Consider the following 21,499-nt stretch of genomic DNA (forward strand, 5'->3'; position numbering starts at 1 on the left):
GATGGTCATTGGTGCGAGATGCAATGGCCTCCACCATTTAGACACATAATCAACAGCTACAAGGATGAAGTGGTAGCCAAATGAACTTGGAAAAGGTCCATGAAATCAATCCCAACAATCAAATATTTCCAAAACAAGAATGGGGGTTAAGGGGCATCATGTTACGCCTAGTGAGGTTACCTAGTCGTTGACATCGGTCACATGCAACACAGAAAGCATGGACATCTTTGAACATAGTGGGCCAATAAAAACCACATTGCAAGATCTTGGCAGTGGTTTTCTTGGAAGAGAAATGCCCACCACAGGCTAATGCATGACAAAAATTAATGACACTTGGAATTTCATGATCAGGATGCACCGCCTAACAATTTGGTTAGGGCAATATTTAAATAGGTAGGGTCATCCTAAAAAAAAGTACGCACGTTGCGCAAGAATTTTTGTTTATCAAGTTTAGACCAATGAGAAGGAATCTGACTTGTGGCTAGGTAATTTGCTATGTCAGCATACCATGGAGAGCCAATGTAGGAAACATACCTGCACAAAATAAATTTTCATCAGCAAAGAATTCATTTATTGGAGATTCATCAGTTATGGTCTCATAGCTTGAAAGACGGACAAATGATCAGCCACTACATTCTCTACTCCCTTTTTATCTCGAATTTCAAGGTTAAACTCTTGGAGTAGGAGGATCCATCGAATCAAACGTGGCCTTGGCATCCTGTTTTGTGAGCAAGTATTTCAATGCTGCATGATCAGTGAAAACAATAACAAGAGATCCAACCAAATAAGACCTGAACTTGTCTAATGCAAAGACCACAGCTAAGAGTTCTTTTTCGGTTGTAGTGTAATTCAATTGAGCATCATTCAAAGTCTTGCTAGCATAATAAATGACATGAGGCTTCTTATCTTTTCTTTGCCCTAAAACAGCCCCAACCGCAAAATCACTAGCATCACACATCAGTTTCAAATGGTAAAGACCAATCAGGAGCTTGCATGATTGGTGCAGTGGTCAACAACCCTTTAAGCTTTTCAAAAAGCTTCTTGACATTTGATGTCCAATCAAATTGGACATCTTGTGACAACAAGTTACACAATGGTTTGGCAATGGGTACTAAAAGAATGAATGAATCTTCGATAGAAACCAGCGTGTCCTAAAAAGGATCTCACATCTTTCACAGTCCTAGGGGTAGGTAATTTTTGAGTGACTTCAATTTTTGACTTATCCACCTCTATCCCTTTTGAAGAGACAATGTGACCTAAGACAATGCCATGTGTCACCATAAAATGACACTTCTCCCAATTAAGTACAAGATTTCTCTCTTCACATCTTTCAAGAACTTTGTCTAAATGCATTAGACACAACTCATAAGAATCCCCATAAACTGAAAAATCATCCATGAAAACTTCCAAAAACTTTTCCACCATGTCACTAAAGATACTCATCATACACCTTTGAAAAGTGGCTGGTGCATTACATAAGCCAAAAGGCATTTTTCTATAAGCATAGGTACCAAAAGGACAAGTGAAAGTGGTTTTTTCTTGGTCTTCTAAAGAAATCTCAATTTGGTTGTAACCTGAGTATCCATCAAGAAAACAATAGAAAGCTCTTCCGGCTACTCTTTCAAGCACTTGGTCTAAAAATGGAAGCGGAAAATGGTCTTCCTAGTCACCATGTTCAACTTACGATAATCAATGCACATACGCCATCCAATTTGGATTCTAGTTGGTACTAGCTCATTATTTTCATTTTTTACGACAGTGACTCCAGATTTTTTTGGGACAACTTGGGTTGGACTAACCCATTTTGAGTTTTGCAATGGGGTAAATGATACCCGCATCAAGTAGCTTAAGCACTTCACCTCTCACTACTTCCTTCATGTTTGGGTTCAGTCGTCTTTTGCATTTGCCTCACAGATTTAGCCTCTTCTTCAAGATAAATTCTATGTGTACATAAAAGAGGGCTAATTCCTTGCAAGTCAGTGATTTTCCATCCAATTGCTTTCTTGTGTTTTTCTCACCACTCTCAAAAGTTCTTGTTCTGCTCTATGCTAAGTTTTGATGAAATCACAATAGGATATGATTCATCTTCCCCTAGAAATGCATACTTAAGATCACTCGGTAAAGGCTTCCTTTCTGGTTTATAAGGTTGGACAAGAGATGCCTCACTTTCACTTGGGGTGAAATCAAAGGCTCAAACGATGGGGTCCATTGACCTATTGACATAATAGGCATTGGATCTAGATAAGTCTCGAGTTCTCTTACTTCCTCATCAACACATTCCAAAGAATAAAGTCTTTCATCATTAATTAAAGTTCTTTCCAATGGATCCTTTACCCATTCTCTCTCAAAAGTGTTCTTGACAAATTGTTTGGATCCAAATCTACCTCTCTAATGTCCTCATGTTCACCAATTTGTTTGGAGACATTGAAATATGTTCATCTCCACAGTCATATTCCCAAAAGACAATTTCATCACCCCATTTCCTACAGTTAATTAAAGCATTGGATGTAGCTAGAAAGGTCTACCAAAGATGACTGGGATGGGAGCATTAAGAACCTTGAATAGGTGCGGTGTCTAACACTACAAAAATCAACAGGAAAGTAGAATTTATCTACTTGGACCAACACATCCTCAACAATACCCCTAGGAAATCTTTGATTGACCTATCAGCTAATTGAAGGGTGATTCGAGTAGGCTTGATTTCTCCTAAACCTAATTGTTCGTAAACAGTGTAGGGTATCAAATTCACACTTGCTCCTAATCCAACAAAGCTTGGTCTATCTTATGACTTCCAATAATGCATGAAATGGTAGGACAACCAGGATCTTTGTATTTGGGAGGGGTCTTAAACTGGATGATGACACTAGCATGCTCAGTTAGAAAGGCTCTTTCTTTCACATTCAATCTCCTTTTGACTGTGCATAAGTCCTTAAGGAACTTTGCATAAGATGGGACTTGTTTTAATTGCATCAAGGAGTGGAATGTTGACTTTCACTTGTTTGAACAATTCATAGATTTCCGAGTTCATAAGATCATGTTTAGGTTTCCCTAACCTCTGTGGAAATGGTGCTCTAGGAACAAATTCTAAATCACTTCACTTTGACTCCAATTTTTTCTTGAATCATCTCCTTTCTCACTCATCTCTTTCTCATTTATCTCGCCTTCTTTGTCACTCAAACTCTCATTTGTCACTTGTGTTTTGATTCCCTCTTCACTCTCCCTAGATTTCTCCTCCACAATACCTTTAGGAATCCCAAAACCTATAGCTTTGTCAACAATCTTTCCACTTCTAAGGGTAGTGATGGCTTGGACTTGTTCATGGTTTGAAGGTTCACTAAGTGAGGATTCACTCATGTGTACCTGACCTCTAGGATTTGGCATTGGTTGAGCTGGGATCTTTCCCTTCTCTTGAATGCTTAGTGATTGAGTCAACTTGGTGAGTTGACTTCGAATGTCATCTAAGGTCCTATTGGTCTGGTCTTGAAATTTGTAAGCTTGGTTGTTGATTCCTCCTTGTGTTTGCATGAAATTGTTGAAAGAGTATCCTCTAGGGATCTCTTATGAGGTGGTTGGTACGTGTTATGTGTGGGAGCATGAAATGGTTGGGGTGGAGGTTGAAATGTTTGAGGTACTGAAGAGCCCTCATTTCTCCATCCAAATTTGGGTGGTTCCTCCATCCAGGATTATAGGTCTCAGAGTAGGGATTGCCTACTTGGTTTGAAAATGGCTTTCTAACATTACTTGAATCAGAAGTTTGGCCATATAGCACTTCCTTGAAGGCTGGAATGGTAGGACACTCAGTTGTCCTATGCCCTTTTGCTCTCACAAACAACACAACTTTCCTCTTGTTGTTTCACTCATGACATGCACTTTTTTAATCTCAAGAGACTCTACTTTCCTAGCCAATGAGGCTAATCTAGCATTAAAGATCATCAGTCTCTTTTAATTGGAACTTCCCACTTGAATGAGAAATGGTGTTTCTAGACTCAACATGAAGTGGGAGAGAAGTCTCCCATTGCTTTGTGTTTTCAGCCAATTGATCAAAAAAATCGAAGGCTTCACTTGGTTCTTTGTCATAAAACTCACCATTACACATGGTTGACACTAGCTTTTTAAAATCTGCGGTAAGAGAGTCGTAGAAGAAACTCACTAACCTCCACATCTCAAAACCATGGTGGGGGCATGCATTTAACAAGTCTTTGAACCTTTCCCAAGCTTGGTGAAATGACTCATTTGGACTACAAGAAAAATTCATCAATTTGACGTTGTAAGGCTGCCGTCCTATGAGTGGGGAAGTATTTTTTTCAAAAATTCAGCTTGCATTTCTCTCCATGTACCTATAGACCTAGGACGTAAGGAGTTTAGCCAAAACTTGGCTTTATCCTTTAGAGAGAATGGGAACAATTTAAGCCGAATAGTTTCCTCAGTGCATGTTCTATCAATAAAAGTATTACATACCTCTTCAAAGTCCTTAATGTGTATGTATGGATTTTCAGAATCCAATACCGTGAAATGTGGGAAGAAGTTGAATCATGCCCGGTTTCAAATTGAAAGCTTGTTGGTTAAGAGGCAAGATAATACACGAAGGTGTACTTTGTCTAGCCGGGTGAAGATACTCTCTAAGAGTTTGAAAATTAGGTTGATCATTAAATTGTGGAGGTCCATTACCTTGAACACTCCCTTCACCCTCTACATCTTCAACATTAGCCATGATAAAATAATAATAATAAAATAATAATAAAATAACAATTATATGAATACGAAAGGAAAGGAGAGAAAAAACAAAAAAAAAAAAAAAAGATTGCAAATAAAAGTAAATGAAACGTACAAGATAAAGTAATGGCTCAAAAATAAAAATACAACAAATTAAGAAATTCACTCTCCAACTAATAAACAATATTAACAACAATAAACATTAAAAGATAAGTATAACAAGCATGAATAAAGAGGCGGTAATACCGGCCAAGCACTTCAAAACAATAAATATAAAAGAAATAATAACAATAAATAACAACAAAATAAAATAAACAAGAGGCGGTAATACCGGCCAAACACTTCAGACAATAAATATAAGAGAAATAACAACAACAAAATAAAATAAACAAAAGGCGGTAAAACCAGCCTTATAATATAAACAATAAATATTAGAAACTAACTAGAATAAACAATAAAAGAAAAATGGTTGAACCAACCAAAATCCAACAATTAATAGTCCAATATCCAAAAAGTTGAGGTCAAATTTTTTTTTTTTAGGCGGTAAAACCAGCCATTTGATTTTTTATTTATATGAATTTTTATTTTATTTTTCAATAATAAAATATAAATTTGTTACCTTTGCTTGCTAGCTCCCCGGCAACGGCGCCAAAATTGCTTGACCGCTTTTTATGATCGACTTGTTTTAACTCGCAAGTGCACGAGTGTGCGATGTAGCAATTAACTCGGTAAGATCGAGGTCATATCCACAGAGAGCTAGATCTGGAAATTAAGCTAGGTAACAACAACAAAAACTCAAGAGAAATTAAATTAACAATAACTTGGTTGAAAATAATTGATGGATTTGTTTTCAAAGATGAAAACGTGTAAATAGATTTTAAAAGACAAGAAAAAGTAAGTCTTGGTCCAAATCAATTTTAATGGTGATGTATTGGTGATTTCTTCAACATATATAAGATAACTCAACCTAATATCAACGATGGTGATATTAGATCGGAAGATATTACAATGAAGTTTAAAAGGATGAAGATTAATTATTGCTTAAGAATGAACAAATACTTTCAAATTAAGTAAGACATTGAATCAAGCAATCTCTATACCAAAACTAAGGTTTGTGCATAAAAATTCAAGATTATAACATTACCTAAATGATTTCTAAAATTTCTTTGCAATAATAAAACATTCATGAAGAAAATGAGAAGATAAACATTAAGATTCATTCATATCTTAAAGAACTCACCTCAATCACCATCATCCTTGATTTGGATCCAAGAAAGAGATTAGCCAACCATGATTATATATAAGAACACTTTAATAAACATGAAATAACTTGAATCAAACTGAAATAATAAGTTTTACAAACTAAAGAACCGAAATCTACAAAGAAGAACACAACAGAATTTCAGTAAAAATTCGGACACAAATCTGACTCTAACTTTGGACAGAAATTCGACCCTCTTAGAAGCCTCCCCTGGAGATAGCTATTAGAGACATATTTATAGGCAATTCTGTTATCTTTCCATATCATTAAAGAACAGCTCATTTTGACATCTGAGTCAACAGTTATGGGCAAAACACCGAAAGGTGTTCTGGAAAATTAAATCAGGCCAGCTTGGAGAACACTTTGGTGCACGTTTTTCTTCCTCCTTTATGAGCTGTTTCTTTCTTCTTTTTGACCCAAAATAATGTCACAATGTCCCCTCCAGCTTTCCATCCATGTGCTTGCCCTCTTGGATCAATTAATTGCCCAAAATAAATCAAATGTTATTTGTTGTGTGGACATGTAAGATCATGGATTGTGATTGGGCTGATTTGGGGCTGATTTGGGGCTGAACTTGAGGCTGAATTTGAGCATCAAATAAGTATACAAATGTACATATTATTTGGGCTAAGATTGACATTGAAACCTTGAGTGTTTGATGGTTGAAGTTTGCACACAACATAAGGCAAGTTTGGGCTTGAAATAGATCATATGATATTCTTTTCTAGAATTGGAATAGAATTGATTTTTGGGGCAAATTTAGAGCACTAATTTGAACCAAGATTTGCTTCAATCTTCAACTAAATTTCTCTTCAATTCTTTGTTCCGAATTCTGACGTTGAATTTTCTGAAATAATTCATTTAAGCTCCAAAAACCTATCGAAACATTAAAAGAAACTTCATTACTAAAAAACACATCACTTATTATAAAAACCCAAATAAAAACAATAAATACATATGTAAAATAAAAGACTTAATGATACTTTTGATGCACAATCACACCCCCCAACTTAGATTTTGCTAGTCCTCAAGCAAAACAAAACATAAAACCTTTAAAATAAAAACAATAATAATAACATAATTAGGCTCGACTCATCACACTTAAAGGACCTATCATGCAAACATTGGTATCTTTAACTTGGTGCACACAATAGCAAATAAAGAAAAATAAGCATACTCACATGCTCTAAAGTCAAAAATCCATACCAAAATTCCAAATTCAATCGTATTTATCATGCAACCAACATAATTGATTCACGCGAAAACTCAACTTGTAATCTTCCCTTTTCACTACTACAAACAAGGTAGCAAACTAAAGAAATATCTATATATATTTTTTCCCTTTTTTTTTTTTCTTTTTTTTTTGAAGATATTATTTATTCTTTTTCTTTTAAGTGGTCATTTTTCCATTTTGACACGAATACAAACATTTGTGATGAATGCACCGGTTACTCACAAAGTCACAAACTTAAAGTGCTTTTGCATACTCATATTTCAAGCTGCCTTTTGACGTAAAGATAAACATTTGTGATGAATACCCCTAGTTACTGAGCAACTCAAAACATTGGAGTAGATAGAACTTTGTACACATTTATTTATTTATTTGTGTAATAATTATTACTTTATTTACTTAAACCATGTTTAGGACTAGATCAAAAGGGATAATCACAAGTAAAGCATCACACTCATCTTTCATGCATAATCACACAACTCACACAACTTTTACAAGGAAAGATGTACTTCAATAATCTTAAAAAAAAAGTATGCTATATCTTGCTTTATAAGATATTATCTATCCCAAATTAAAGCATGCAATGTTCAACACAATAATGAATCCAAAAATGTAATGTTGATCCTAAACAAGTCTCATTCACATTCGAATGCAAGTTTTTTTTTTTTTTTTTTTAAACAAGCATGGTTATCTCAAGCATTCAACATAATCAAATATCTAAAATTAAGTTTTACATTATCCTCAATGTAAAAAAGAAAGAGAAGAAAAGTATAACGATTAGAAAACTGTTACTCCCCTTTTGTTTTCAAGGATGAATGTCTGATTGACTTGGACATGAGCTGACTTCTTGCTTGATTTTTTTTTTTAACCTGCATATCACAACTAAAAGAAAACATTGATTTTTTTTTATTTTTTTTTTTTTTGAAAATAAAGAACCTCACACCCCCCAACTTAAAATACTGCATTGTCCCTAATGCATGAACAAGAAAATATAAAAGATGGAAGAAAGAAGAAAAGAAAAAAAAATAATAAAAAATAAATGAAAAAATAAAAATAAAAACTCATTACTTGTGATACTACAATGGTATTGGATCTTCAAGATCCAATGTCTCAACTTCAGCCACAACGTTTTCAAGATAAGGTTTCAATTGATGACCATTTACTTTGAAAACATTTCCATTCTTAGGATTTTCTACCTCAAATGCACCATGCTCAGATATGGATTTAATCACAAATGGATCAATCCATTTTGTCCTCAACTTCCCAGGAAAGAGATGTAATCGTGAATTATACAAGAGAACCTTTTGACCAATATGAAAGGATTTTCTAAAAATATGTTTATCATGCAAAACTTGCATCTTATGTTTTGAAATTTTTGCATTTTCAAATGCATCATTTCTCAGCTCCTCTAATTCATCCAATTGAAGCTTTCTATTTTTGCCAACTTCATTTTCATTGTCATTGAATTGTCGGATGGCCCAATATGCACGATGCTCAATCTCAACAGGGAGATGACAAGGTTTGCCATAAACTAGCCTATAAGGAGACATTCCTAAAGAGGTCTTGTAAGTAGTGCGATATGCCCACAAAGCATCAACTAGTCGTAGGGACCAATCCTTACGGTTTGGATTGACTGTTTTCTCTAAAATGTTCTTGATCTCCCTATTTGCCAACTCAGCTTGGCCACTAGTCTGTGGGTGATATGGGGTACTGACCTTGTGAATTACACCATATTTTCTCATCAACATCCCAACGGGCTTGTTACAAAAATGCTTTCCCCCATCACTAATCATAGCCCGGGGCATGCCAAAACAAGAGAAAATATTTTCTTTCAAGAATTTGACAACAACTCGATGGTCATTGGTGCGAGATGCAATGGCCTCCACCCATTTAGACACATAATCAACAGCTACAAGGATGAAGTGGTAGCCAAATGAACTTGGAAAAGGTCTCATGAAATCAATCCCCCAACAATCAAATATTTCCAAAACAAGAATGGGGTTAAGGGGCATCATGTTACGCCTAGTGAGGTTACCTAGTCGTTGACATCGGTCACATGCAACACAGAAAGCATGGACATCTTTGAACATAGTGGGCCAATAAAAACCACATTGCAAGATCTTGGCAGTGGTTTTCTTGGAAGAGAAATGCCCACCACAGGCTAATGCATGACAAAAATTAATGACACTTGGAATTTCATGATCAGGGATGCACCGCCTAACAATTTGGTCAGGGCAATATTTAAATAGGTAGGGTTCATCCTAAAAAAAAGTACGCACGTTGCGCAAGAATTTTTGTTTATCAAGTTTAGACCAATGAGAAGGAATCTGACTTGTGGCTAGGTAATTTGCTATGTCAGCATACCATGGAGAGCCAATGTAGGAAACAATACCTGCACAAAATAAATTTTCATCAGCAAAGAATTCATTTATTGGAGATTCATCAGTTATGGTCTCATAGCTTGAAAGACGAGACAAATGATCAGCCACTACATTCTCTACTCCCTTTTTATCTCGAATTTCAAGGTTAAACTCTTGGAGTAGGAGGATCCATCGAATCAAACGTGGCTTGGCATCCTGTTTTGTGAGCAAGTATTTCAATGCTGCATGATCAGTGAAAACAATAACAAGAGATCCAACCAAATAAGACCTGAACTTGTCTAATGCAAAGACCACAGCTAAGAGTTCTTTTTCGGTTGTAGTGTAATTCAATTGAGCATCATTCAAAGTCTTGCTAGCATAATAAATGACATGAGGCTTCTTATCTTTTCTTTGCCCTAAAACAGCCCCAACCGCAAAATCACTAGCATCACACATCAGTTCAAATGGTAAAGACCAATCAGGAGCTTGCATGATTGGTGCAGTGGTCAACAACCCTTTAAGCTTTTCAAAAGCTTCTTGACATTTTGATGTCCAATCAAATTGGACATCTTGTGACAACAAGTTACACAATGGTTTGGCAATGGTACTAAAAGAATGAATGAATCTTCGATAGAAACCAGCGTGTCCTAAAAAGGATCTCACATCTTTCACAGTCCTAGGGGTAGGTAATTTTTGAGTGACTTCAATTTTTGACTTATCCACCTCTATCCCTTTTGAAGAGACAATGTGACCTAAGACAATGCCATGTGTCACCATAAAATGACACTTCTCCCAATTAAGTACAAGATTTCTCTCTTCACATCTTTCAAGAACTTTGTCTAAATGCATTAGACACAACTCATAAGAATCCCCATAAACTGAAAAATCATCCATGAAAACTTCCAAAAACTTTTCCACCATGTCACTAAAGATACTCATCATACACCTTTGAAAAGTGGCTGGTGCATTACATAAGCCAAAAGGCATTCTTCTATAAGCATAGGTACCAAAAGGACAAGTGAAAGTGGTTTTTTCTTGGTCTTCTAAAGAAATCTCAATTTGGTTGTAACCTGAGTATCCATCAAGAAAACAATAGAAAGCTCTTCCGGCTACTCTTTCAAGCACTTGGTCTAAAAATGGAAGCGGAAAATGGTCCTTCCTAGTCACCATGTTCAACTTACGATAATCAATGCACATACGCCATCCAATTTGGATTCTAGTTGGTACTAGCTCATTATTTTCATTTTTTACGACAGTGACTCCAGATTTTTTTGGGACAACTTGGGTTGGACTAACCCATTTTGAGTTTGCAATGGGGTAAATGATACCCGCATCAAGTAGCTTAAGCACTTCACCTCTCACTACTTCCTTCATGTTTGGGTTCAGTCGTCTTTGCATTTGCCTCACAGATTTAGCCTCTTCTTCAAGATAAATTCTATGTGTACATAAAAGAGGGCTAATTCCTTGCAAGTCAGTGATTTTCCATCCAATTGCTTTCTTGTGTTTTCTCACCACTCTCAAAAGTTCTTGTTCCTGCTCTATGCTAAGTTTTGATGAAATCACAATAGGATATGATTCATCTTCCCCTAGAAATGCATACTTAAGATCACTCGGTAAAGGCTTCCTTTCTGGTTTATAAGGTTGGACAAGAGATGCCTCCACTTTCACTTGGGGTGAAATCAAAGGCTCAAACGATGGGGTCCATTGACCTATTGACATAATAGGCATTGGATCTAGATAAGTCTCGAGTTCTCTTACTTCCTCATCAACACATTCCAAAGAATAAAGTCTTTCATCATTAATTAAAGTTCTTTCCAATGGATCCTTTACCCATTCTCTCTCAAAGTGTTCTTGACAAATTGTTTGGATCCAATCTACCTCTCTAATGTCCTCATGTTCACCAATTTGTTTGGAGACATTGAATATGTTCATCTCCACAGTCATATTCCCAAAAGACAATTTCATCACCCCATTCCTACAGTTAATTAAAGCATTGGATGTAGCTAGGAAAGGTCTACCAAAGATGACTGGGATGGGAGCATTAGAACCTTGAATAGGTGCGGTGTCTAACACTACAAAATCAACAGGAAAGTAGAATTTATCTACTTGGACCAACACATCCTCAACAATACCCCTAGGAATCTTGATTGACCTATCAGCTAATTGAAGGGTGATTCGAGTAGGCTTGATTTCTCCTAAACCTAATTGTTCGTAAACAGTGTAGGGTATCAAATTCACACTTGCTCCTAAATCCAACAAAGCTTGGTCTATCTTATGACTTCCAATAATGCATGAAATGGTAGGACAACCAGGATCTTTGTATTTGGGAGGGGTCTTAAACTGGATGATGACACTAGCATGCTCAGTTAGAAAGGCTCTTTCTTTCACATTCAATCTCCTTTTGACTGTGCATAAGTCCTTAAGGAACTTTGCATAAGATGGGACTTGTTTAATTGCATCAAGGAGTGGAATGTTGACTTTCACTTGTTTGAACAATTCATAGATTTCCGAGTTCACAAGATCATGTTTAGGTTTCCCTAACCTCTGTGGAAATGGTGCTCTAGGAACAAATTCTAAAATCACTCACTTTGACTCCAATTTTTCTTGAATCATCTCCTTTCTCACTCATCTCTTTCTCATTTATCTCGCCTTCTTTGTCACTCAAACTCTCATTTGTCACTTGTGTTTTTGATTCCCTCTTCACTCTCCCTAGATTTCTCCTCCACAATACCTTTAGGAATCCAAAACCTATAGCTTTGTCAACAATCTTTCCACTTCTAAGGGTAGTGATGGCTTGGACTTGTTCATGGTTTGAAGGTTCACTAAGTGAGGATTCACTCATGTGTACCTGACCTCTAGGATTTGGCATTGGTTGAGCTGGGATCTTTCCCTTCTCTTGAATGCTTAGTGATTGAGTCAACTTGGTGAGTTGACTTCGAATGTCATCTAAGGTCCTATTGGTCTGGTCTTGAAATTTGTAAGCTTGGTTGTTGATTCCTCCTTGTGTTTGCATGAATTGTTGAAGAGTATCCTCTAGGGATCTCTTATGAGGTGGTTGGTACGTGTTATGTGTGGGAGCATGAAATGGTTGGGGTGGAGGTTGAAATGTTTGAGGTACTGAAGAGCCCTCATTTCTCCATCCAAAATTTGGGTGGTTCCTCCATCCAGGATTATAGGTCTCAGAGTAGGGATTGCCTACTTGGTTTGAAAATGGCTTTCTAACATTACTTGAATCAGAAGTTTGGCCATATAGCACTTCCTTGAAGGCTGGAATGGTAGGACACTCAGTTGTCCTATGCCCTTTGCTCTCACAAACAACACAACTTTCCTCTTGTTGTTCACTCATGACATGCACTTTTTTAATCTCAAGAGACTCTACTTTCCTAGCCAATGAGGCTAATCTAGCATTAAGATCATCAGTCTCTTTTAATTGGAACTTCCCACTTGAATGAGAAATGGTGTTTCTAGACTCAACATGAAGTGGGAGAGAAGTCTCCCATTGCTTTGTGTTTTCAGCCAATTGATCAAAAAAATCGAAGGCTTCACTTGGTTCTTTGTCATAAAACTCACCATTACACATGGTTGACACTAGCTTTTTTAAAATCTGCGGTAAGAGAGTCGTAGAAGAAACTCACTAACCTCCACATCTCAAAACCATGGTGGGGGCATGCATTTAACAAGTCTTTGAACCTTTCCCAAGCTTGGTGAAATGACTCATTTGGACTACAAGAAAAATTCATCATTTGACGTTGTAAGGCTGCCGTCCTATGAGTGGGGAAGTATTTTTTTCAAAAATTCAGCTTGCATTTCTCTCCATGTACCTATAGACCTAGGACGTAAGGAGTTTAGCCAAAGCTTGGCTTTATCCTTTAGAGAGAATGGGAACAATTTAAGCCGAATAGTTTCCTCAGTGCATGTTCTATCAATAAAAGTATTACATACCTCTTCAAAGTCCTTAATGTGTATGTATGGATTTTCAGAATCCATACCGTGAAATGTGGGAAGAAGTTGAATCATGCCCGGTTTCAAATTGAAAGCTTGTTGGTTAAGAGGCAAGATAATACACGAAGGTGTACTTTGTCTAGCCGGGTGAAGATACTCTCTAAGAGTTCGAAAATTAGGTTGATCATTAAATTGTGGAGGTCCATTACCTTGAACACTCCCTTCACCCTCTACATCTTCAACATTAGCCATGATAAAATAATAATAATAATAATAATAATAATAATAATAAAATAACAATTATATGAATACGAAAGGAAAGGAGAGAAAAAAAACAAAAAAAAAAAAAAAAAAAAAAAAAGATTGCAAATAAAAGTAAATGAAACGTACAAGATAAAGTAATGGCTCAAAAAATAAAAATACAACAAATTAAGAAATTCACTCTCCAACTAATAAACAATATTAACAACAATAACATTAAAAGATAAGTATAACAAGCATGAATAAAGAGGCGGTAATACCGGCCAAGCACTTCAACAATAAATATAAAAGAAATAAAACAATAAATAACAACAAAATAAAATAAACAAGAGGCGGTAATACCGGGCCAAAGCACTTCAAACAATAAATATAAAAGAAAATAACAATAAATAACAACAAAATAAAATAAACAAAAGGTGGTAAAACCAGCCTTATAATATAAACAATAAATATTAGAAACTAACTAGAATAAACAATAAAAGAAAAATGGTTGAACCAACCAAAATCCAACAATTAATAGTCCAATATCCAAAAAGTTGAGGTCAAATTTTTTTTTTTTTTAGGCGGTAAAACCAGCCATTTGATTTTTTTATTTATATGAATTTTTTTTTATTTTTTCAATAATCAAATATAAATTTGTTACCTTTGCTTGCTAGCTCCCCGGCAACGGCGCCAAAATTGCTTGAACCGCTTTTTATGATCGGCTTGTTTTAACTCGCAAGTGCACGAGTGTGCGATGTAGCAATTAACTCGGTAAGATCGAGGTCATATCCACAGAGAGCTAGATCTGGAAATTAAGCTAGGTAACAACAAAAAAAAACTCAAGAGAAATTAAATTAACATAACTTGGTTGAAAATAATTGATGATTTGTTTTCAAAGATGAAAAACGTGTAAATAGATTTTAAAAGACAAGAAAAAGTAAGTCTTGGTCCAAATCAATTTTAATGGTGATGTATTGGTGATTTCTTCAACATATATAAAGATAACTCAACCTAAATATCAACGATGGTGATATTAGATCGGAAGATATTACAATGAAGTTTAAAAAGATGAAGATTAATTATTGCTTAAGAATGAACAAAGTACTTTCAAATTAAGTAAGACATTGAATCAAGCAATCTCTATACCAAAACTAAGGTTTGTGCATAAAAATTCAAGATTATATAACATTACCTAAATGATTTCTAAAATTTCTTTGCAATAATAAAACATTCATGAAGAAAATGAGAAGATAAACATTAAGATTCATTCATATCTTAAAGAACTCACCTCAATCACCATCATCCTTGATTTGGATCCAAGAAAGAGATTAGCCAACCATGATTATATATAAGAACACTTTAATAAACATGAAATAACTTGAATCAAACTGAAATAATAAGTTTTACAAACTAAAAGAACCGAAATCTACAAAGAAGAACACAACAGAATTTCAGTAAAAAATTCGGACACAAATCTGACTCTAACTTTGGACAGCAATTAGACCCTCTTAGAAGCCTCCCCTGGAGATGGCTATTAGAGACATATTTATAGGCAATTCTATGAGCTTTCCAGATCATTAAAGAACAGCTCATTTTGACATCTGAGTCAAAAGTTATGGGCAAAACACCGAAAGATGTTCTGGAAAATTAAATCAGGCCAGCTTGGAGAACACTTTGGTGCACGTTTTTCTTCCTCCTTTATGAGCTGTTTCTTTCTTCTTGTTGACCCAAAATAATGTCACAATGTCCCCTCCAGCTTTCCATCCATGTGCTTGCCCTCTTGAATCAATTAATTGCCCAAAATAAATCAAATATTATTTGTTGTGTGGACATGTAAGATCATGGATTGTGCTTGGGCTGATTTGGAGGCTGATTTGGGGCTGACTTGGGGTTGGAATTTAAACATCAAATAAGTATACAATTGTACCTATTATTTGGGCTAAGATTGACATTGAAAACCTTGAGTGTTTGATGGTTGAAGTTTGCACACAACATAAGGTAAGTTTGGGCTTGAAATGGATCATATGATATTCTTTTCTAGAATTGGAAAATAATTGATTTTTTTGGGCAAATTTGGAGCACTTATTTGAACCAAGATTTGCTTCAATCTTCAACTAAATTTCTCTTCAATTCTTTGTTCTGAATTCCGACGTTGAATTTTCTGAAATAATTCATTTAAGCTCCAAAAACCTATCGAAACATTAAAAGAAACTTCATTACTAAAAAGCACATCACTTATTATAAAAAATTCAAATAAAAACAATAAATACATATGTAAAATAAAATGATACTTTTTGATATCATAGAACAGTAGCGGAAGCATACATGCTCAAGAGGGATGAAATTACTGAATTTCGGCAATCGAAGTCGGAATGCCGCGAAACTCACCGAGTCAAAGCGTTTCGCCGTTTACGGAAGAAGTCTGATGTAGAACAAGTAGCGGAAGCATACATGCTCAAGAGGGATCACCCGAAATTCAAAGGCAACTGAATTTCGGCAACCGGGGCATCGAAGTCGGAATGCCGCGAAACTCACCGAGTCAAAGCGTTTCGCCGTTTGAGGAAGAAGTATGATGTAGAACAAGTAGCGGAAGCATACATGCTCAAAGAGGGATCCACCCGAAATTCAAAGGCAACTGAATTTCGGCAACCGGGGCATCGAAGTCGGAATGCCGCGAAACTCACCGAGTCAAAAGCGTTTCGCCGTTTGAGGAAGAAGTATGATGTAGAACAAGTAGCGAAAGCATACATGCTCAAGAGGGATCACCGAAATTCAAAGGCAACTGAATTTCGGCAACCGGGGCATCGAAGTCGGAATGCCGCGAAACTCACCGAGTCAAAGCGTTTGAGGAAGAAGTATGATGTAGAACAAGTAGCGGAAGCATACATGCTCAAGAGGGATCACCCGAAATTCAAAGGCAACTGAATTTCGGAAGCATCGAGAATGCGCGAAACTCACCGAGTCAAAGCGTTTCGTCGTTTGAGGAAGAAGTATGATGTAGAACAAGTAGCGGAAGCATACATGCTCAAGAGGGATCACCCGAAATTCAAAGGCAACTGAATTTCGGCAACCGGGGCATCGAAGTCGGAATGCCGCAAAACTCACCGAGTCAAAGCGTTTCGCCGTTTGAGGAAGAAGTATGATGTAGAACAAGTAGCGGAAGCATACATGCTCAAGAGGGATCACCCGAAATTCAAAGGCAACTGAATTTCGGCAACCGGGGCATCGAAGTCGGAATGCCGCGAAACTCACCGAGTCAAAGCGTTTTCTCCGTTTTGAGGAAGAAGTATGATGTAGAACAAGTAGCGGAAGCATACATGCTCAAGAGGGATCACCCGAAATTCAAAGGCAACTGAATTTCGGCAACCGGGGCATCGAAGTCGGAATGCCGCGAAACTCACGAGTCAAAGCGTTTCCGTTTGAGGAAGAAGTCTGATGTAGAACAAGTAGCGGAAGCATACATGCTCAAGAGGGATCACCCGAAAATTCAAAGGCAACTGAATTTCGGCAACCGGGGCATCGAAGTCGGAATGCCGCGAAACTCACCGAGTCAAAGCGTTTCTCCGTTTGAGGAAGAAGTATGATGTAGAACAAGTAGCGGAAGCATACATGCTCAAGAGGGATCACCCGAAATTCAAAGGCAACTGAATTTCGGCAACCGGGGCATCGAAGTCGGAATGCCGCGAAACTCACCGAGTCAAAGCGTTTCGCCGTTTGGGAAGAAGTCTGATGTAGAACAAGTAGCGGAAGCATACATGCTCAAGAGGGATCACCCAAAATTCAAAGGCAACTGAATTTCGGCAACCGGGGCATCGAAGTCGGAATGCCGCGAAACTCACCGAGTCAAAGCGTTTTCCGTTTGCGGAAGAAGTATGATGTAGAACAAGTAGCGGAAGCATACATGCTCAAGAGGGATCACCCGAATTCAAAGGCAACTGAATTTCGGCAACCGGGGCATCGAAGTCGGAATGGCGCGAAACTCACCGAGTCAAAGCGTTTCGCCGTTTGCGGAAGAAGTCTGATGTAGAACAAGTAGCGGAAGCATACATGCTCAAGAGGGATCACCCGAAATTCAAAGGCAACTGAATTTCGGCAAATCGAAGTCGGAATGCGCGAAACTCACCGAGTCAAAGCGTTTCTCCGTTTGAGGAAGAAGTCTGATGTAGAACAAGTAGCGGAAGCATACATGCTCAAGAGGGATCAAAATTCAAAGGCAACTGAATTTCGGCAACCGGGGCATCGAAGTCGGAATGCCGCAAAACTCACCGAGTCAAAGCGTTTCTCCGTTTGAGGAAGAAGTATGATGTAGAACAAGTAGCGGAAGCATACATGCTCAAGAGGGATCACCGAAATTCAAAGGCAACTGAATTTCGGCAACCGGGGCATCGAAGTCGGAATGCCGCGAAACTCACCGAGTCAAAGCGTTTTCCGTTTGGGAAGAAGTATGATGTAGAACAAGTAGCGGAAGCATACATGCTCAAGAGGGATCACCCGAAATTCAAAGGCAACTGAATTTCGGCAACCGGGGCATCGAAGTCGGAATGCCGCGAAACTCACCGAGTCAAAGCGTTTCGCCGTTTGAGGAAGAAGTCTGATGTAGAACAAGTAGCGGAAGCATACATGCTCAAGAGGGATCACCCGAAATTCAAAGGCAACTGAATTTCGGCAACCGGGGCATCGAAGTCGGAATGCCGCGAAACTCACCGAGTCAAAGCGTTTCGCCGTTTGAGGAAGAAGTCTGATGTAGAACAAGTAGCGGAAGCATACATGCTCAAGAGGGATCACCCGAAATTCAAAGGCAACTGAATTTCGGCAACCGGGGCAACGAAGTCGGAATGCCGCGAAACTCACCGAGTCAAAGCGTTTCGCCGTTTGAGGAAGAAGTCTGATGTAGAACAAGTAGCGAAGCATACATGCTCAAGAGGGATCACCCGAAATTCAAAGGCAACTGAATTTCGGCAACCGGGCATCGAAGTCGGAATGCCGCGAAACTCACCGAGTCAAAGCGTTTCGCCTTTTGAGGAAGAAGTATGATGTAGAACAAGTAGCGGAAGCATACATGCTCAAGAGGGATCACCCGAAATTCAAAGGCAACTGAATTTCGGCAACCGGGGCATCGAAGTCGGAATGCCGCGAAACTCACCGAGTCAAAGCGTTTCGCCGTTTGGGAAGAAGTCTGATGTAGAACAAGTAGCGGAAGCATACATGCTCAAGAGGGATCACCCGAAATTCAAAGGCAACTGAATTTCGGCAACCGGGGCATCGAAGTCGGAATGCCGCGAAACTCACCGAGTCAAAGCGTTTTCGCCGTTTGAGGAAGAAGTATGATGTAGAACAAGTAGCGGAAGCATACATGCTCAAGAGGGATCACCCGAAATTCAAAGGCAACTGAATTTCGGCAACCGGGGCATCGAAGTCGGAATGCCGCGAAACTCACCGAGTCAAAGCGTTTCTCCGTTTGAGGAAGAAGTATGATGTAGAACAAGTAGCGGAAGCATACATGCTCAAGAGGGATCACCCGAAATTCAAAGGCAACTGAATTTCGGCAACCGGGGCATCGAAGTCGGAATGCCGCGAAACTCACCGAGTCAAAGCGTTTCGTCGTTTGAGGAAGAAGTATGATGTAGAACAAGTAGCGGAAGCATACATGCTCAAGAGGGATCACCCGAAATTCAAAGGCAACTGAATTTCGGCAACCGGGGCATCGAAGTCGGAATGCCGCGAGGCGTTTCGTTTGAGGAAGAAGTTGATGTAGAACAAGTAGCGGAAGCATACATGCTCAAGAGGGATCACCCGAAATTCAAAGGCAACTGAATTTCGGCAACCGGGGCATCGAAGTCGGAATGCCGCGAAACTCACCGAGTCAAAGCGTTTTCGCCGTTTGGGAAGAAGTCTGATGTAGAACAAGTAGCGGAAGCATACATGCTCAAGAGGGATCACCCGAAATTCAAAGGCAACTGAATTTCGGCAACCGGGGCATCGAAGTCGGAATGCCGCGAAACTCACCGAGTCAAAGCCGTTTCGCCGTTTGAGGAAGAAGTCTGATGTAGAACAAGTAGCGGAAGCATACATGCTCAAGAGGGATCACCCGAAATTCAAAGGCAACTGAATTTCGGCAACCGGGGCATCGAAGTCGGAATGCCGCGAAACTCACCGAGTCAAAGCGTTTCGCCGTTTGGGAAGAAGTATGATGTAGAACAAGTAGCGGAAGCATACATGCTCAAGAGGGATCACCCGAAATTCAAAGGCAACTGAATTTCGGCAACCGGGGCATCGAAGTCGGAATGCCGCGAAACTCACCGAGTCAAAGCGTTTCGCCGTTTGCGGAAGAAGTATGATGTAGAACAAGTAGCGGAAGCATACATGCTCAAGAGGGATCACCCGAAATTCAAAGGCAACTGAATTTCGGCAACCGGGGCATCGAAGTCGGAATGCCGCGAAACTCACCGAGTCAAAGCGTTTTCGCCGTTTGAGGAAGAAGTATGATGTAGAACAAGTAGCGGAAGCATACATGCTCAAGAGGGATCACCCAAATTCAAAGGCAACTGAATTTCGGCAACCGGGGCATCGAAGTCGGAATGCCGCGAAACTCACCGAGTCAAAGCGTTTCGCCGTTTGCGGAAGAAGTCTGATGTAGAACAAGTAGCGGAAGCATACATGCTCAAGAGGGATCACCCGAAATTCAAAGGCAACTGAATTTCGGCAACCGGGGCATCGAAGTCGGAATGCCGCGAAACTCACCGAGTCAAAGCGTTTCGCCGTTTGAGGAAGAAGTATGATGTAGAACAAGTAGCGGAAGCATACATGCTCAAGAGGGATCACCCGAAATTCAAAGGCAACTGAATTTCGGCAACCGGGGCATCGAAGTCGGAATGCCGCGAAACTCACCGAGTCAAAGCGTTTCGCCGTTTGAGGAAGAAGTCTGATGTAGAACAAGTAGCGGAAGCATACATGCTCAAGAGGGATCACCCGAAATTCAAAGGCAACTGAATTTCGGCAACCGGGGCATCGAAGTCGGAATGCCGCGAAACTCACCGAGTCAAAGCGTTTCGCCGTTTGAGGAAGAAGTATGATGTAGAACAAGTAGCGGAAGCATACATGCTCAAGAGGGATCACCCGAAATTCAAAGGCAACTGAATTTCGGCAACCGGGGCATCGAAGTCGGAATGCCGCGAAACTCACCGAGTCAAAGCGTTTCGCCGTTTGCGGAAGAAGTCTGATGTAGAACAAGTAGCGGAAGCATACATGCTCAAGAGGGATCACCAAAATTCAAAGGCAACTGAATTTCGGCAACCGGGGCATCGAAGTCGGAATGCCGCGAAACTCACCGAGTCAAAGCGTTTCGCCGTTTGCGGAAGAAGTCTGATGTAGAACAAGTAGCGGAAGCATACATGCTCAAGAGGGATCACCCGAAATTCAAAGGCAACTGAATTTCGGCAACCGGGGCATCGAAGTCGGAATGCCGCGAAACTCACCGAGTCAAAGCGTTTCGCCGTTTGAGGAAGAAGTATGATGTAGAACAAGTAGCGGAAGCATACATGCTCAAGAGGGATCACCCGAAATTCAAAGGCAACTGAATTTCGGCAACCGGGGCATCGAAGTCGGAATGCCGCGAAACTCACCGAGTCAAAGCGTTTCGCCGTTTAAGGAAGAAGTATGATGTAGAACAAGTAGCGGAAGCATACATGCTCTCACCCGAAATTTCCGGGAGTCAAAGCGTTTCGCCGTTTGGGAAGAAGTATGATGTAG

At 39.0% G+C, this 21,499-nt stretch overlaps 1 protein-coding gene across 1 annotated transcript; it reads right to left on the reverse strand.

The window, feature by feature from the left end:
* Positions 1-8,281: 8,281 nt before the first annotated feature.
* Positions 8,282-13,765, reverse strand: LOC140955083 (uncharacterized). The gene is made up of 8 exons (XM_073406631.1): positions 12,945-13,765; positions 12,191-12,824; positions 11,767-12,123; positions 11,338-11,592; positions 11,096-11,274; positions 10,389-10,648; positions 9,768-9,818; positions 8,282-9,371 (listed from the first exon to the last, which is right to left on the reverse strand). Exons 1-8 carry the CDS (start codon positions 13,143-13,145, stop codon positions 8,282-8,284), a joined length of 3,027 nt encoding a protein of 1,008 aa, XP_073262732.1. The 5' UTR covers positions 13,146-13,765.
* Between the last annotated feature and the right edge of the window lie 7,734 nt (positions 13,766-21,499).

Source organism: Populus alba, chromosome 19 (assembly GCF_005239225.2).
Source record: "Populus alba chromosome 19, ASM523922v2, whole genome shotgun sequence".
Classification (NCBI taxonomy): Eukaryota; Viridiplantae; Streptophyta; class Magnoliopsida; order Malpighiales; family Salicaceae; genus Populus; species Populus alba.

Excerpts from the sequence above, each read along its gene's own strand:
- LOC140955083 (XM_073406631.1), bottom strand. The coding sequence starts at position 13,145 with ATGTGTAATGGTGAGTTTTATGACAAAGAACCAAGTGAAGCCTTCGAT. Across the intron at positions 11,275-11,337 it reads AAGACTTTATTCTTTGGAAT|GTCAATGGACCCCATCGTTT; the intron begins GTGTTGATGAGG and ends TTATGTCAATAG. Across the intron at positions 10,649-11,095 it reads AACTTAGCATAGAGCAGGAA|GATGGATACTCAGGTTACAA; the intron begins CAAGAACTTTTG and ends TATTGTTTTCTT.